Genomic DNA, 17,703 nt, shown 5'->3' with positions numbered 1-17,703 from the left:
AAAGTTAAGGGCATTTACCAGGCATGCAGAAAAGTCCAGTTTTGAAAGAACTTAAGTGCTCTTAGACTGTAAAACAGCAACACTGTGATTGGTCTATCTTGTCCTTGATTGTACTTTGCTTGTCTGGTTGTGATACATGAAGACAACAGTTCTTTTCGGTAAGATCTCAGGGCTTCTGCATTCTCCTGTTTTGCATAATGATACCAAACCAGTGAGTTTGTTTGGCTACTGGTGAGTAAGATTAACTATGGAGAAATTGGATGAAAAACCTAAAAGATGTGGGAAGGCACTGGCTGTGGAATCCAGACTCCTTAAATGGAGTCCTGTAGTGCTTGAGTTTTAGATACTATCTTGTCCCTGAGTTTCCTCTAACAAAACAGAAAGTTTAATTATCATGTCTCTTGTCTAGATTACTTGAATTCTCCATTGCACTTGATATATCTGAGGTGGATTTTATGCGTAGTGGAGCTTCTTTCCTTCCCAAATGGGAGTTTTTCCTCCATCTCTGAGGATCTCATTTTGGGTGCTGAAAACCTATGTTGACAACTTTTATGCTTGGTATATGTCCCTGAGCAGAGTACTTGGAGTAATTACAAATGGATTACTTGTGCTATGGATATTTTGCTGCTTGCTTTGCTGAACTATGTTACACATTCTGAGTGTTAAAAACTGGAGATCAGTCTCATAGATGACTGTCTGAAGTGTAATTCTGGTAAAATTGAAATAAATGGAAACAGCTGGAAAGCCTTTCCTTTGAACTGCAGTATGCTGAAATTACATTTTAAATTAGCTGCGTGTATTTTTTTTGTCTTTGACTTAAGCACTATGTATTGTCTCTCCAGAACTAGATTATTGCGATATATTCTGTGTGAAACTCCAGGATAGCATAAAATTTGTCTCTTGGAAGTTCACTCCTACTTTGATTTCCTGTTGCTCTCTAAATTGTTTGAAAGCTTAATTGGCTGTAATTGCCTGCAATATTTAACCTGTTGAATTCCATGGAATTGCTTGGGGGGCACTCTAATGTGTTTAAACAGGAGTTCCTTTCAATCTCCCGTTTATCTTCATAATAGTCACTAAGGTTCACACATCTTGGATCCTGCTCTGGTTTGATATGCTTAGAATCTGTTTGAGTGCTGTCTTTTCTCTTAGGTGTAGTTATTGGCTTCAGGAATAACATGCTTTGATTACTGTTAGCATGGCCTACAGATAGGGAGTTTAAAACATCTGTGTCCACCACTGGCTAAATTTTTTTAAAAACATTAATTCTAATAGAATATTGTGTCTTGCGCAAGTCTGTTAGGTAATGTATTGACAGTTTGCTTAGTAGTAGAGATCAAAGAAGTTTATAACTTAAACTTTACTTTCACTTTAAGTGTAGAAATAGGTTGGAATGTATTGGGAGTGATTTGCCATTCCTGCATGAATAATAAGTAGCCTTCTCCTGCCGTAATGATGCAATAAGCACTTTATGGTTATATCCAGACTGGTGGTGGTGGTCACGTTAGTTAAAATGTGTGAGCTTGTACTTTAGCTTTATCTCCTCTGTCTTTCCAAACTCTTAGTCTAGGAGGATGTTTTAAGGTTTGCTTACTCTCCAGTTTGGAGATGAAATGTATGATGAGGGATTTTAAGATGAGCAAAACCTAATATGTGTTAGATTCAGTATGAGAAAAAGAGAAGATTATCTGATATGTTATACTTTCATTAAATGGGCTTGACGTTTCTGTGTATTGGATAGAAATAATCATCAAAGGGATAAAAATTATTTCCTAATTAAAACTTGTTTTACCTAGGCCTACTTTTGACCCACTGGAAAATGTCCTCTGCAGTTTGCAGCCCCTATATTTTGAGTTGTTCAACAAAAGCAGGCTATATCAGCTGCAGCTGCAAACTGAGAGAAGTAGTGCTAAAGAAACAATGTTTTCTGGTTTATACTACAGAGCTGTTTTCTGGAAAATAGTTGTGAGCTTTGTGGTTTTAAACAAAAATTTAAGAAGTACATTTATGTGTAAGGAAATTGTCATGGGTGCTATGTATTAGATGAGGAAGGTGTGGAGAGAGGTACAGGTGGATAGGTGTAGTAAAGCTGTTATAATTTGATGTGGACTGGTGTGAAGCATTGTGTTTTGGGACAATGCAATTGGAGAAGTCAATACGACTCACAGACTTTGGAAGAATGAATAAAAGATAGGGTTAAAAAGCACAAAACCATTACTAGAAATAGTTTACCACACTGGAGTGAAGTCCTAAGGTCATCTTGCTAAAACGTCATTGTTGCCTATAGTAAAGTTCTGGGGGGAAAATGAGGTTTTTTTTCCTCCCTGATTTTCTTTTTTTTGAAGTACAGTCTTCAGTGATTGTTCCACAGGGTTTTCAGGTATTATAGGCTCTTACTAAGAAAAATTCTCTCACGAAAATTTCTTGCATTTGGTCAGGAATCCAGGACATGGTGTTGGTGTGAGTTTAATGGAGAATATGTCCACTACAGCAAAAAATGTTAGCCTTTAAGAGTGCGTTGCGGACTATTTGTATGGTTAATGTATATATTTTTATGTTTAGGGCGGAGAGTGGATTGTCTAATGTAAAATGTGAATCTGGGGGGCATGATAGGGGAGCAGGGCAGGTTCATTTCCACGAATGTATACTGCTGCAGATGTTCAAAACTAAGGGAATATAATTTAGCTACAGAAGCAAGACTTTTCTGAAGAAAAAAGGCATCCTGTTGCTTCACCAGCACACTAGGACTTGAAAAACCACCACCATTTAAGGTGAGTTTTGTGCAGTGGGAGCACACCCTGTGGCTTGGCAGTCTAGTCAGAAGGATGATACCATGCTGACTTTATAACTAGATCTTTGAACAATATTCTCATGGGTGGTAAATGCAAAACAAAGTAATATCAACTGGCACTTAATTCTGTGAGCTCCCTGCTGATGGGGCTCTGCACTGAAATGGAACTCTTCCTGACAGGAAGTCAGCCGCGAAGTGTGGAGACCTCTGAAAATAAAGTGTGCTTTAATTTGACACCCTGCTGTTTTACAGCTAGTCTGTTTAATTTGAGACTATGGAAAGAGGCTTTAGTGGAGGGGAGGGGTATGAGATTATGGAAAGTTCAGCGAGCGGCAGCGCGTGGCTCTGACTTTATGCTAGTTGCAGATATGTGAACAACTTGGTTCATGCTAATAAAACAAATGGGCTGTGTTTTCAAGCAAAACTGCTGAAGAAACACAAGATATGGAGAGCAGTGCTGTTTACTCAGAATTTTGGCAGGAGAAGCTCTGTGTGGTGATGCTGTTCAGTTTATTGTTTAACCTTTAGTTTTGATCATACCCATCTGTGTCTTTTTACATATCTTTGCAGTTGGGGAAACATGTCTCTTCAAAGGTATTGGTGATGCACTAACCTTTCAATAAATATTTTAAGGTAACTTATTTAAGTGAAAAACTTCTTACGTCAAATTATGCAGGAGTCAGTATGATTCTGAAGTGCATGTCTTCTAGTTGTTAGATCCTGGTTTAGAGTCAACTTTGATTCAGAAGAATTACACTCCAAATATTTACAAAAGCATTTATTTTTCTTTCTGCTTAAAACAGAAGTCATGATATTCTTTTCTTATTGGAAAACTTGCTTGATGAGTGCAGGGGAGGATTTGCAGTGAAAGGAGCAGTAGATTATTATTTATCCTGTTTATTATAGTGACCAATAGAGACGAATGAGAATAGGGCCCTGTGTTGCTGGGTCTAAACAAAGACAACAGATAAGGAAGGGAATGTAGTATGCAAGTGGAGTGTGATAGAAGAGACACATCTTAGGTTTTCTGCTTTTTTAAGATCTATTTTTAATTTGATTTGATGTAGCTTTCTTTTTTTCTAAACCTTTTCTTGAAAGATCTGCATTACCCAAGGGAATGATAAGGGACAGGTTTGGATATCCTGTGCTTTGAGTGAAGAGATGGGATTGTTTTTACATACTGTCATTAAATTCCCTCAAAGGTATGATGATAGCAGGAATCTTGTTCATTGTTTGCCTGTGTTCATAATGACAGTTGAAACTGGAACTAAGCTGAGGAAAAGGGTTAGATAAAGGGACTTTTAGTTCTAAAACGGTACTCACCATGTATTTTTTTTATTATTAGTTAAATTCATTTAATTAAAGCTTATCAAACATTGAGTTTTTCTAACTCATCTTCTTTGACTTAGAGTTTTTTCTTCCCGTTGCTGCATATTTGCAGAACTGCTTGGCACTTGGATTTCTTAGTTAATCTTTAAGACTTCTGTTCCTGTTCTTTCTGAAGCTACTGTCTTTCGCCTCAGCATTGAAAATAGCCAGTGGTTAAAGAACCTGAGGAGGAAACTGCTGTGGAAAACGGTTGCTGGTAGATGAACTCAAACCTGACCCCTAATTTCGTTTCATGAGGAGTCATGGCAACAGCCCACTATCAGGAGTGAGGGAGGGAGGGATGGAGGGAGGGAGGGAGAGGCTGCCCAGGCAAATTGCTTCCTCTGTCAGAAACTGTGGATCTGAAATCAGTGATCCACTCCTTCAGTTTTCCCCCATTCTAATTACTCTGCTCTGATAATCCTGATTGTTGCTTTTTATCCTTGGGCATTGCTTTTTGTTAGGGTACTTCACAATATTGTTGAATATGGGCAAAGGGACACGATTCAGTTCGGAGTGCAAGGAACAACTGCAGAAAATAGCGAGCCCTGCTTAGAGTGTGTGTTCAAAATGTTCACACTGCTGGATTTTCAAACCTATGGTGTTATTAATGATTGTTTTGATTAGAGGTGATATCTCAGTTCTACTGGGACTGTAGAGGAACTGGAGTTTAACATAGACTTACCTGTTTCACCTTGATGTGACATTAGTTCCAGGAGCAAAATTTTATTCATCAAGTCACGAGCTAGATCACCATAAAAGGCACGTAATAAATGTTTTTCGTATCCGTATTTGCACTGTTTTGAAACTAGATACAAAAGTGAAGGTTATGAGTTTTGATGATATGCAGATTTTGTGCTGTGATAGCATTTTATTTGTGCGTGGTGATATTTTCATAGTTTTATGTGAACTTTTTTGGATTAAGTGATCTAAGTTTTCCTTTTTTACTAAAATCCTGTTTTAAGAATGTTGGGTATCACTGTAAATCATGACAACTGTCACTCGTGTCGAAATTTTCTGGCTATATGTAATTGAGAAAGATTGTATGTGCTTCAACATTTTATATAGTCTATCTTTAATAAGACTTTATCTTTTAGGGTAGATCTGTGTGGTTTGTAGAGAAGACAGCCATTGTCACTTTGAGAGTAATCTCATAGCATAAAAGCATAAACTCTCTGATAAGCTGACATTTTTAAGGCTACTATTTTACTTAAAAACATAGTACTTAAGTATATAAACTACTCTAGCTCTATATGTGTATAATTTATTTTCAGAATCTATAAAAAACTTACAGTGACTTCTACTCAAACTTTTAAGTATTGAAATTAAACTCTCATTATGAGGTATTTCAGGCATTTACCACTAACAACATAGTACCAGTTTATAGGAAGCTCTGTTTACATAGAATATCCCAAATGGTTAAACAGCAGGGGAGTCTTCTGCTTTTAGTTAAAAAACTGCTGTTTCTGTATGGCTTATTTACTACTTCTTTAATGCTTAATGTAGTGTGCTGTGGAATTGAGCATGCAAAAGTCAGCAAAGAGTTCTGTTTTCTGCGTCCAGGGTTATTACTTGCCGTACAATAATAAAGGCACTATTTTATTGGGTTAGTTGTAATTAACTTCAGCACTAGGCAGTGATATAAATCATTCCTAATCTGTTTTCTTTACATTTTCATTCTTTTCAACTGGTTTAACATAGCTTCTTTCTGTCATCCGTTTGCATAAGGACTAGGGTTGTAATTGTGTTTTTGAATTAGGCTGTTGGAAGCTAGTGTATATTTTGATCCAAGAACTGATTAAGGAACACTAATGAATTTCATATAGCACTTATAAAAGATTTATAAGGGGTATTGTATAATAAATACTCTATAGTACTAATCTGTTATATCACAAGAACTCAATGCAGTGTTGTCATTCTGTGCAGCTGGAAAAATAGTTTGATACAAGAAACTTTGATTCTGTTTCATAGTTAAAATAATAAAAAATTTTGTAGTTGTGATTGAAAAAATAGTGTAGCAAGTCTTCTGCAGAGTATATTTTATGAAAGTAGCTATTGTTATTGTAATTTTTGTATCTGTGTTTGATCAGAGGAAAACTACTGAAACACTTTAGGCTTTCTTTTTTCTTTTTTTTATGCTTGGTCTTTGTGTTTGACACCATAAGCCATGTGCCTTTTTGATTGATTTATCAATACAATAGTGTACTGCAGCATTTTCAGTTGTTCGTTAACAGCATAGGTTTGAAACAAGAATGTTACGTGTTCTTTTCAGTCAGTTTTGCGACATCGAACATGTTTCTTGAATTTCATGGCTTTTTTGGGGTAGATAGTCACACACACACATTCTCAGCCTACCTTTATAATTCATTAGATAGTTTGATATGAGTGTGTTTGAAATATTTTCCCAACAATAATGTGCTTGGTATTATACCTCAACTTGAGAAGCTATTTCATCTAGTTTATTTTTGCAGAACTTTCTCCTAGAAAGCTCATTAAAATTTTTCTTGCAGAGATTTCAGTTGTGTCCTGTCACTAGCTGATTTTCTGACAAAAAGCAATGTCTTTTGAATGGAATGCCAGCAGTAAATACTTTCTATTGTAACCAAGTGTGTTTGATAGTTTAAAAGTCTTATAAAAATAATTAGCTCTTTTATATAGTTCTAATGGCAGCCTTACAAGTTTCCCCTGGAGCAGTCTCTAATGAACAGGCCTTGATTTTTCCAGTTGGGCTTTTAGATTCCCTGAGGACTTGACTTCAGACCTTGAAGGGCAGCAGCTGCCATTTGTCTTCAGACTGGAGTTGCCAAACAGACAGACCGTGTGCTAATAGGACACATTTGTACAGCCCGAGTGCGTGGAACCCCGATAGAGGCCTAATGACGATCAGCTGTTGAGAGCTTGTAGCCAGCCAGGGTTAGAGTAACTTTTATCACCCTTATTGAAATCAAAACCTCTGTATTGATTAGTGAGATAGCTTGACTTGTTACATAGATGCCACGTTAAAGCTTTCATAGGCAAGCCATAGTTTGGTGGAATTGTACCCATTGTTAAATTGCAATGAAGTCAAGCCTGTTTGTTACATTTTCCCTGACAAGATGTTCTGAATTTTCAGGACAGTAGTAAATATTTTTGCAAGCTCGCTCTCTTCTCTTTGTCCAGATGTAGCAACAGTGATGCTCTGCTGTAGAGAAAGGACCATTAATATAATTACTGAAATGAATTTATTTCTCAATTTCTGATCGTACTTCAATTATTGATTTATGTTTTTAAGATTGTATTTGAGCATCCAGATATGACTATATGGCATTGAATAACATTGTCTACAAATGTGATTTTGTTACTCTTATATTAAAATGTCACATCCTTGTAATTTTTTTTCTATTTTGTACACTATTAGCATGTGCTAATTTTTATATTGAATTTCCACATGGATTTTTCTATATATGATTCCCCATAACTCTATGTTGTTTTTAATTTTTTTCAATGGAGCTTTGTAGATTAAAATAATTCAGATTTTTAAAAGTAATTTGTGTTTGCATATATTCTGCATAGCATGCAGTCTTTTTTTTTTAATTATGAAGAACGCAGCAGAGATATAATCTACTTTTCACGATATGTTCTTTATTGCTGAGTTCATTCAAGCCTGTAGTGGATGTGGTGCTGAGAGAGTGCTGACACCAAGTGCAAACACTGCTGAAAAGTTCTTGATGGTTTACTTTAGGCACTTAAAGATTAGTATATCTCTCTATGAACAAGTTTTTCATGCAGATTTGACCTTTACTCTAGGATATAATATGTCTCTTAGTTATATGTTAACACATTTTCCCACCCTGCTCCTTAGTGCTCCATTCACAGTTGTCAGTACCAAAGTCATCCTTCTCCTTTGTTTCATAACCAAAATAAATTATTGTTAAAACTCCACCAGCTTTATGGGACAGGTAGATGAGCAAAGAATTTTCTCTTTTTTGCTTGCTTATGAGTATTTCTACCATTAGATATAACTCTTCATTGTGGAATATGTTAACCTCATTAGAAGGATATTTTTTTAAGTTTCTGAGAAAAATGAACTATTGAGTATGCATGTGTGTGTATATATTAATGAGGGTAGCAGTACAATGTGCTACAGTTGAAAATAGACCAGTTTTCATCTATTGGAAATGTTTAAAATATTCTGTTAAAGATCCGTGTTTAAATGTTTAGCCATCAGACCAGTTGATGAATTGGCCTTGCAAATGTTTTTGTATACCTTGAAGAATATATATATATATATATTTTGGATTAATTGTTTGAAATGTGATTATATTTGTTTCCTAGAAGTGTATGGATTAGGAGGGATACATCTCTTTGCTGCTTTACAGGCAAGCACACCAAGTTACAAACCAACAAAAATATTTGCCAGGAAAATTCTCTTGGCATTGTTTGGAGTGGTTAGAGTTTAGGAATGGCTATATTTGGTTAGATAAAGTCTCCACCTTGCTTATAGTCCTGTCTCCCATTATAGAAACACAGATGCTCAGGAAGAATAAAATAGAACAAGCACGTATGACGCTTTTCCACTCTGGCTATTTTCAGCTGGAGGTATTTCTGAATTAAACATAGTTTCTGTGTATTTAGGTATTATCAATGTATTTTCCTTCCATGTACTTGTGCAGTCTCCTCTTGATCCTATTGAACTTTTAGTCACCACCACATCCTTTGTCAGTAGTTTCCACTTACCTGTAGTGCACTGTGTCAAGAACCACAGGCATTCCTTTGTTTTGAAGCTGGGTCCTACCAGCTGCTGCTTGTAGAAAAGGCTTTTGGGCAGGTCTGTTTGGGTAAAGAAGTTGCTGAAGTATTGGATCTGAACAGGGACATTTAGAATGAGTAGGGAGAATATGACCGATCAGTAGAGATGACACTGGAAAATTCAAGTTTCGTGCAAATTTTTTTAAAGGACTTCTCCACTAATCTGATGATGCCATCCAATTAGAGATATACTTTATTTCTAAGAAAGGGAATAGAAGGATCAGGTAGTATAAAAGACTTTTCAACGCATTTAAAGGCTGAGATAACTGCACATGCACGTATGTAGTGGAAACAAAGTAAACTTGGACAATGAAGATTGTTTTACTAAACTGGTCTCATTGTTGGTTATGATCTAATGCGTGTTGTGGTCTTTGGCCAAAGTGTATTTCTTAGACAAAGGAAACATAGTAATTTATAGGAGTTTTATTAGAGCATTTGGTACATCAAATGACTGATCATTAGTTAGAATTAATTAAAAATCCCACTGTAAAATAGGTTGAAAAACCCTAAACATGACCTGACTCAAATGGGACAACGGTAGGTCATGATATAAACCTTGAGTGAGGTTATTAGTTTCTGAAAGGAGGAGTTTAAGACCAGTACTGTTTAATGTTTTCACTTAATGATCCTTGTGCACTCAATAAGAATGTGTTAATGAAACTTGTTGATGATATAAAATTGGTCATATAGAGCACTGGGATTTAATTTTGTTTATGTCAGAGTTGTGCTGGTGCTACAGGAAATGCAATATGTTATGGCATAAAGAATTTTAATTCAGGTGAGGTTTGAAGCACTGTTTCAGGACATAGTACTTGCATGCCCTTATAAGGATATAGTGCTTGCATTTTATCTAGAGCACTTATGAAAGTGTTTACAGTTTCCATTAAGGAAGTAGGTGAAACAATAATGAGGTAGAAAATTTCTACATCAGACATAGTATTTGAAAAAAAAGTGATATCTTATTTGTGTCCATGTAGTGGCTGTTTTTCATTGCAGCTATTTTTGATAGTGTTTAGTGTTTCAAGGGTGTGGTTTTTTTCTGCTTCACTATTGAGTGTACAGTGACTAAAAGCATTAAAAGTAGATTATGTCTCTCAGTTACTAAACATTTATAGATGTAGGAAATGATGGTCAATTAAGTACAGCTTAGAACAAGTATGAAATTATTGACTTAGATGATCTTCCCTTACAGTCCTTCCTTAGGAAAGTGCTGAAATGTGTTTTGTAGTTATTTAGTTGCATTAGTGGTTGAGTTTGAGGCTTTTAACGTGTTTTTTCCCTAATACCTTTGGGAGATGGATAACTAAGATGTTGATACAATAATGTGATATGCATACTGAGTGTAATTGTTTGAGAGAGAACATATACTGTGGGGAAATATTGAATGGATCATGAAAGATGATGACCATTAGTCTTTTCTTTCAACTATTAAAATTAGCTTTAGGGTGTGTTCAGCTGTGATTTATGAAATTGTTTAGACTAACGCCGCCTTTGATGATGTCTGATGTAGAGAAAAATGCTGAAAAGTATCACGATAAATGCACTTTCTTTTCAGTTTTGTCAAGCTCCATCTTCACCAATTAAATGTTCAAGTACTGTAGTGAGCTCTCTTGAAGGGCAGAGTAACAGATGGAAAATATTTTGCATTTCTTGCATTTTCACACATTTAAGCTAACAGAGAATAGTTTCAATTAGCATATGAAACAATATTTAAAACTTGATATTGCATTTAACAACACTTGGAGGATTAGTTGCATGTGCTATTTTGTTTAGAATGTTAGCAACTAAAAGACTTTTTTGTAATAAGAATAAATGCTTCTTGTTTCAGCTATTTCAGACATCTTACAATGGTGGCTACATATGAGAGAACTTAGGGGAAGGATGGTGGGAGAAAAAGTAGTGAAATATATGTGACAATAAGGACCAATGATGCTGCTTGATGTAGCCTCAAAAAAAATAATAAAAAGATCCCAAAACTCCCACCAAAACCTCCGTATGTGATAATATGTAAATGGAACTTAGCTGATGCTTAGACTGTTGCTTGCTTATTAATGCATGTAAACTAGTTACATAAAAAGTAATGAAATACATTTACAATTCATTATGAATATGTTACAAATGCCAGTTATTCTACTCTTAATTCTTACTACTTGAAAATTGTAATACGTTGTTATAACTTGAAAATGTGAAAAGAATATGTTGTGCCTTGAGAGATCACAGTTACAATCTCTCCTCTGCATTTGAAATTTGGAAAATTATTTTCTTGGAGGAATGGGGATGGCTGGAGGGAACACAGGGGACTGGATTTAAATTTTGAATAAACAACATTGTTTTAGTGGCTTTTGTGTATGTCATTGCCTGAGAGGTAATTCTGCAAATCTGAGCAGTAAAACATGTACTCGACACTGTGTATTCAATATTCCTGCATGCAGAAATCTGAATTTTTTTAAGAGATATTTTCAGTTTAGCACTTTTTGCCTGTTTTTGAGCTGACGAGATTTTTGAAAAGAGCCATGGTGATAGAAATACTAATGTGAATGATCGTTAGGAATATTATTTCATACTTTATGAAAAATCGAGGAAGCTGATGGGGAGAAACATATGAAACTTAAGTATCTCTCTACTACAGAATCAGTCTTTTGTATTAGTTTAGAAGAGGTGTAGAATTTAAACAAAGTGTTGTATTTGACCTGTTCTATCCAAATGCCTCTACGTTTTCCCCGAACTATGAGGTTCACACATTTACTGCCCTAATTTTTAGCTCTGCCAGCTTGTTCCTATTGAGTCTAGTATTAAAAATCTTTTTTGTGGTGTTGTTAACGAATTCTGTTTTCTCCTCAATTTTCAAATGAGGGAAGCAAGCCCCAGTGGTTGGTCATCTGAGTTGGTTGCTTTCCACTGTTTCTCTTCTGAGGGGCAGGCAAAACCCACCTACGTGTTTAAGAGGTGTAGAATCTTGCTGTAATTCAGGGTCCATGTGGATGACAGAAATGTGCAGTGCGTGCGTGTCTGCTGTTACCATCATTTCAGTGTATTAGAAATTCAGAGTGTTTAAAAATGTGTTAAATTTTATTGAGACACACTAGGTGGTAGTGATGCAATATATGGATCATTAGCAGATTTTGTGATGCTGAGGTGAGGATATTATTGGCATATATGTCAACTAGACTTTAAGCTATAAGAGAAATTGTCTAAACGTGTCTAAAGAATGAACCATACATTAACGTGAAGCAGTTTATTTCCAGCATTATCAATGTTCAATAATGCAAAAGGCATAAGTGAACCAGAATGCGTTCAGAATCACTGCGTAACATTGCAAAAGAAAATGATGCAGTTGTTTGTGGGATGATTTTCTTCTCCCCTCTGCCGAATATGACTATGAGTAAATGATACTGTTGTATTTCTTCATGCTGACAATGTTTCTTTCCTGATGAGCATGCAATTAGTGCCTTATGTGTTTGCTGATAGTGATCTAAGTTGCTAAAATTAGTTTTGTTTTTATACAACTAGTTTTCTCTTGTTTCTTCCCAGGAGTGGCAGAACTCTATACAAAAGAATGCTGGCCTTGCCTTTATTGAGCTTGTCAATGAAGGAAGGTAAGTCACAGTATTTGATAGCACCTCTGCCTTAGCCTTCAAGAAGTTGTGAGGCTTAAAACTTTTTTTTTTTCTGCCTTTATGAGTTATATTCTTGGAGTTTTACAGGCATGATTTCACATTCTTCAGTACTTTGGTTCATGTCTAATGCTGAATATGGGATTTTGCAGAATTAGAACGCCCTTTACTTTGATTAAAGTATTTCACTTATCGATGTGTCATGGATTTTCGTGCTTCCTGTCCTTGTGCACTGGTTAACGCTGAAACTAGCATTTGTATTCACCTAATCTCTCGAGGAAGGGAATTGATATTTGGAAGACATTATAGCTAGGAATTGTAAGATAAGCCTCTGTCTCAGAAATTAGGTTCCAGATTGCACATTTATTTCCTATCTACTTTGTAAAATAGAAAGGACAAGAGTCACTTTAAGGGAAAAAAAAATCTGTTAATATTACCAATTAGTTTAAGATTCTATCTATAACTACGTATGTATATTACTGGAACTTACAGAAAATGACAGAGCAGTGGTGAGACCATGCTCACTGACTTGTAGTGACTATTCAAAACCATCAATATTTTCTTCATTAGGAATCAATTGTTGAGGCAGACTAAGGACAATATTTACTTTTTCTGAAGGATTTTTTTAAGGATGTCTTAATGAGTTAGCTAAGGAGTATTGTAAGAAATGCCGTTTATCTAAACTTGATTTCTGTTCGTGAGTAACTTGAGCTACTAAGAATCCCAATAGAAATAATTTTTATAGGATTAGGACAGCTACTGAATTTAAACCAAAATAATTTACCATATAAATTAAAGTGCTACATAAATATGCTTTTATCACTATAGGAATTTTTCTTTTAAAATATGTATGTGTTCTAAAGATAAATAATGATAATTACTATTGTAGTGATTGCATTTCAGTTTATGGTGAGGGAAACGCCATTCTGAGGCAGAAAAAACCATTTTGCTACTAGTCTGGATCCCAAGGGCCAAGGTAAAGTAACAAGGGTGTTCAGTTACAGTGTTAAGATCTAGCCTGTAGTTGTTTCCTATTATGTGAGACTGACCTGTCTTGACCTTACTTATAAAGTGCCTGCTATAAATTTGGCCCTTGATTAATGTTTTATTAGCATAGATAAAATAGAGATCCCACACACATGTAAACCACAATGTAAGGTTCATCTCTGTAAGATGATTATCATGAACAAATCAGTTACTGAGACTGAGTTGTAAGTAGCAGTTACCTAGTAGATATTCAGCTGGTCCAGGTCAAGCTTGCAGTGAGCATTCTATCAGTAAACTGTTTGGAATGGACTATTTTCTTTGAAAAAACCGGCAGTGCCCATCACAGACAGATGGAATCGCTCCTCCACCTCCATAAACAACATCAATAACTTATAGTCTAGCCTTAGCGGAGTGGTTGTCTCAGGGACAAATGATCCCTTGAAGACTGAAAAGTGTGGTTTTGGTTAGCAGAAAATACCTAAGTAGTTGTTACTTCATTTCAGTTCTGACTCGTAGCAGAGTTGTTGTTTTTTTTTAAAAAAACGGGGACATAGCTTTGATTATGGGGAAAAGGAGAGGGGCTTAATTTCTTAAAAGTGGTTCCTTTTATGCATCTCCATTTTCCTCCATTGCTGTTTATAGGAGCCTTTCAAGTTATTGCTGAACTGATCATTGCGGTGCTTTGTGGCTTTTCAGCAATCACTAAAATGAAACTGTTATCCCTCACATAGCATAAACTATGTTCCAGAACTACTCTTTTCTTCTCTTTATGCAGGTTGCACATTATTTTTATTCCACATATGCTAACACTTGCAGTAAAATATTTTAGGCTTTGTATTTTATCTGTTATTGTTTTATGTATTTCTGTCATAACAGTATAATCTTAAAAATTCCAAAAGCCAAATATTAACAAAAATTGAAAATAGCTGAATATTAAAAAATACAATATATAATAAAAGTTGAATTTATCAATTGTTTCTGTAAGTACTTGAGAAAAGAAGACAAGATAATTGTATAAAGGACAGAACTAATTTCAGCAAGTAAGGAAAGATGTTTGGAGTATCATGACATGGAATGTTAGAATAAATGAAATAAGATTAAGGACTGGAAAAACTGCCTAGAACTTGCAGAATTACTGAATTGCCATTGTCTGTTGCCTTGATGGAGAAAGACTTGGTCATCCTATAACTTTGTAAACCAGGGTTTTGTTCCCAATGTTTATAACTAGTTTGGTTTTTTTTTTGACTAATGATATCAGAGGATACTCCAGTTTGAAGGGTGTTCTGCTGTATTTGTTCACCGGGCAAATAAGACAACTGAAAAATCTTTCTGGAGGAGAAAGAGGACTAGAAGAAGAGCTCTAAATCTCTTCTTGTACTTGCTTTCAATATATTTCTTGCTTTTATGTGAAAGGTATGAATGTACCTCTCTCTCTCACAGCAGTTGAAAGTTTTATGTTTAGGCTTGCCATGTTTTGGCTAGGATTCCCTGGGCAGAAATATGTGCAGAAAGTTTGCCTCTGGGACTCATAAGATCTGCAGTGTGTGTGCTGCATTCAGAATGTGTTGGTCTGAATTTCGTCATGTTCACAAGCAACTAATGTGTTACATGTACATTTGCTCCCAGGCTTTCCAGGTATATCAGGTCCATTGCACATAGAGAGCAGAATGATTTGTTTGTGCCCAGTGAAATTTTCAATCTTGAACTGAAAAAAAATCTCGGAACAGGAGGCTAGTATGTATTTGCAAATGCAGAAATCATAAACCTACCTGAAACTGAAATACACAACTGAAGTCTTCTGAAGGCCAGGTTACAAACACTGAGGGAAAGAAAAAAACACAACAAACAAAAAAAAAACTATGTAGAAAACCAGGAAGGTACAGAATGGAGTGAAAAGCTAAAGAAGCAGATATCAGAAAATAACCTCTTTCTGTGCATGAAAAGAAATGTCAGTTTCAGTACATTACTGCACTGAACGTAAATCTGTTTTTAATAAAAATGAGTAAATATTGTTCACTGGTATTGTAATGTCTGGGAACACTATTAATGCTCTTTGAAACCTTGAGAAAAAGGTGCCTGTATCCACTGCTTCTCTGTGTTCCGAGCCATGTGTGCAGCAGAAGTATAGATTGCAAAATGGTTTCCTTAGCCTGCTGAACTTGTGTCAGTCTAGATTTCAGTCTTTGTGCTTGCCTTTCACCTTTGGGTCCTCCCTTTAGGGAGGGTCTGTTTTGGAGCCTCAACCTGAGAGCTTACTGGTGAGGGAATTTGTTCACTGGCACCATCCTTTAGGTGTGATTTAGTTCACGGTCATGGCCAGACCTCTCCGTTGGAGACGTCCAAGGTGTCTGGACGGATTCCATTTTTTCCACTCTGAAACTAAGTATGTAGGACATTGTCAAGCTGTTATTTCTGGGGGGAAAAAAACAACCACAAACCAGCTTTGTTTTACTTCCTTGCTTGCACAAATGTCTCTGTTAGACTTATTTCCTCTACTTGACTAGTTAGCAAACAACTCCTTTGCTCTGTGAAGGTTAAAACTCTCTCCTGTCGCTTTGATTCATTAGCACACTTTAGTGTGAAACATCTCTTAAGCTAGACATTGTTTTCTGTATCAGTCAGTGCACTAACAAACGTACTCGAGCTTGAGACTAGGCATGACAGTTATTATCCCCTTTGGGGTGATAATGGGTTTGGCATGGCAGGGGTTGAGGGATCAGTCTCCTAAGCATGCTGCAGCAATTACTCTTTCTGGTTTTCACTTGAAGAGACTCTTGAAGATGCTTAATTTTCATTTTCTCAGGCATAGTTTTCATGGTCATCCAAAGAATTAAGCGCTGTGTTCTGCACATATATACATATACATCTGTAAATGAATATTCAGACAGCAGTTGCTCAAAAAAACCCTGTCACACAAAGTTTAGTTTAGCCTCATTAAACTAGTAGAATACGTGTATTATTTCCTCTCCTTTGCCTTTGCCCTTTCAAATCCTTAACCAAAACAAACAAACGAAAACTTAGAGATTCACAACTGTGTTCAGGAGAAGCAGAACTAATGAAGTTTATTTTTCTGTAGGTTTTTTTCATTGCTAAATTATCTGTTGTCTAATGAGGAACGAAATCTAATCAAAATTCTCCTGCCGTATCAGAGAATTCTCGGTGGTGGATTTTCTATTATGGCTTTCAGTGCAATTGCAAACAGGTTGTGTTTTTTTTTTTTTTAAAGGATGCTTGCTAGGTTTTTGCTCTCTGTTGGATAGAAAACTTGAATAAAATTAGTATTTTTGAGAAACTCTAGCCTTCTATTAAAAAAAAAGTTAGAATTATCCAATTATTTCAAAAATTACTAGGAGGAGGAGGGAAGACAGACAGCATGCAAGTCTAATATCCTTAAGAAGTAACAATTCCACCAACCAACCACCAAAACCCCCAAACCTCTCCAGAAATGCCCAGATGTAAGAGTAGTTTAAAATCTGGAAGGCAGTAATCATCTCTATTTCTATATTTATTTAATTTTTTTTTTAAGAAGGAACTGCACTAAGAAAATTTCAACATATGTCACCTGCTGTTCCTTTTCTTCAGTTGTTCATATTACTTTTGACTGGTCATGGATGCAGATATTTTTTAATATTGAAATAGTTGGCAATCAAACTAGTTGGCCAATTACTTGGATGCTTTCCTAGTGGGAAATAGGGCACAGATGTCGGCTGCCCCGTTCGATTGTCTTTCCCTTTTGGTAGTGTGGTCACTCTTAAGGAATGAATGTTAGAGAATGTGTTGCCATAGGAGCAACTGCTGTGATGGAACATAGTTAGAAAAATACAGCTATTAATAAAAAAAATGGATGATAACTGACAGACTTATACTTTGTGCATAACTGACCAAAAAAAAGGCTCAGCAGAAAAAAAAGATAAATGAAGTCATGTCCAAACTGCTGATTACTGCCAGTCTGCTCCCCTTACTGCAGCATCCTCGCCCTGAGATTCTGATAACACAGAACGCACACCTTAGTCTTGATTTGTAAGACAAAAAAAGTGTTTTGCAAATTTCCTTGCTTTCTTTAACTATCTGTTCTGTTTACAATGTAAGTTTTGTAAAAGGGATTTTCAGTAATGTATCTTCGTCATGGACAACGGCATTGAGTGCACCCTCAGT

The 17,703-nt window shown here is 35.9% G+C and overlaps 1 protein-coding gene across 1 annotated transcript in view; it reads left to right on the top strand.

Moving 5' to 3' along the window:
- LRBA (LPS-responsive vesicle trafficking, beach and anchor containing) overlaps positions 1 to 12,595 on the top strand; it is a 123,738-nt gene extending 111,143 nt beyond the window's left edge. The window contains 1 exon segment of the mRNA XM_009869541.1: positions 12,479 to 12,595. Within this exon segment, the coding sequence (XP_009867843.1) occupies positions 12,479 to 12,595 (117 nt within the window).
- The last annotated feature ends 5,108 nt before the right edge of the window (positions 12,596 to 17,703 follow it).

This window comes from Apaloderma vittatum, unplaced genomic scaffold, assembly GCF_000703405.1.
Source record: "Apaloderma vittatum isolate BGI_N311 unplaced genomic scaffold, ASM70340v1 scaffold8590, whole genome shotgun sequence".
Taxonomy (NCBI): domain Eukaryota; kingdom Metazoa; phylum Chordata; class Aves; order Trogoniformes; family Trogonidae; genus Apaloderma; species Apaloderma vittatum.
Note: the sequence above shows the minus strand (reverse complement) of the source record. Positions and strands in the feature narration are given on the sequence as shown.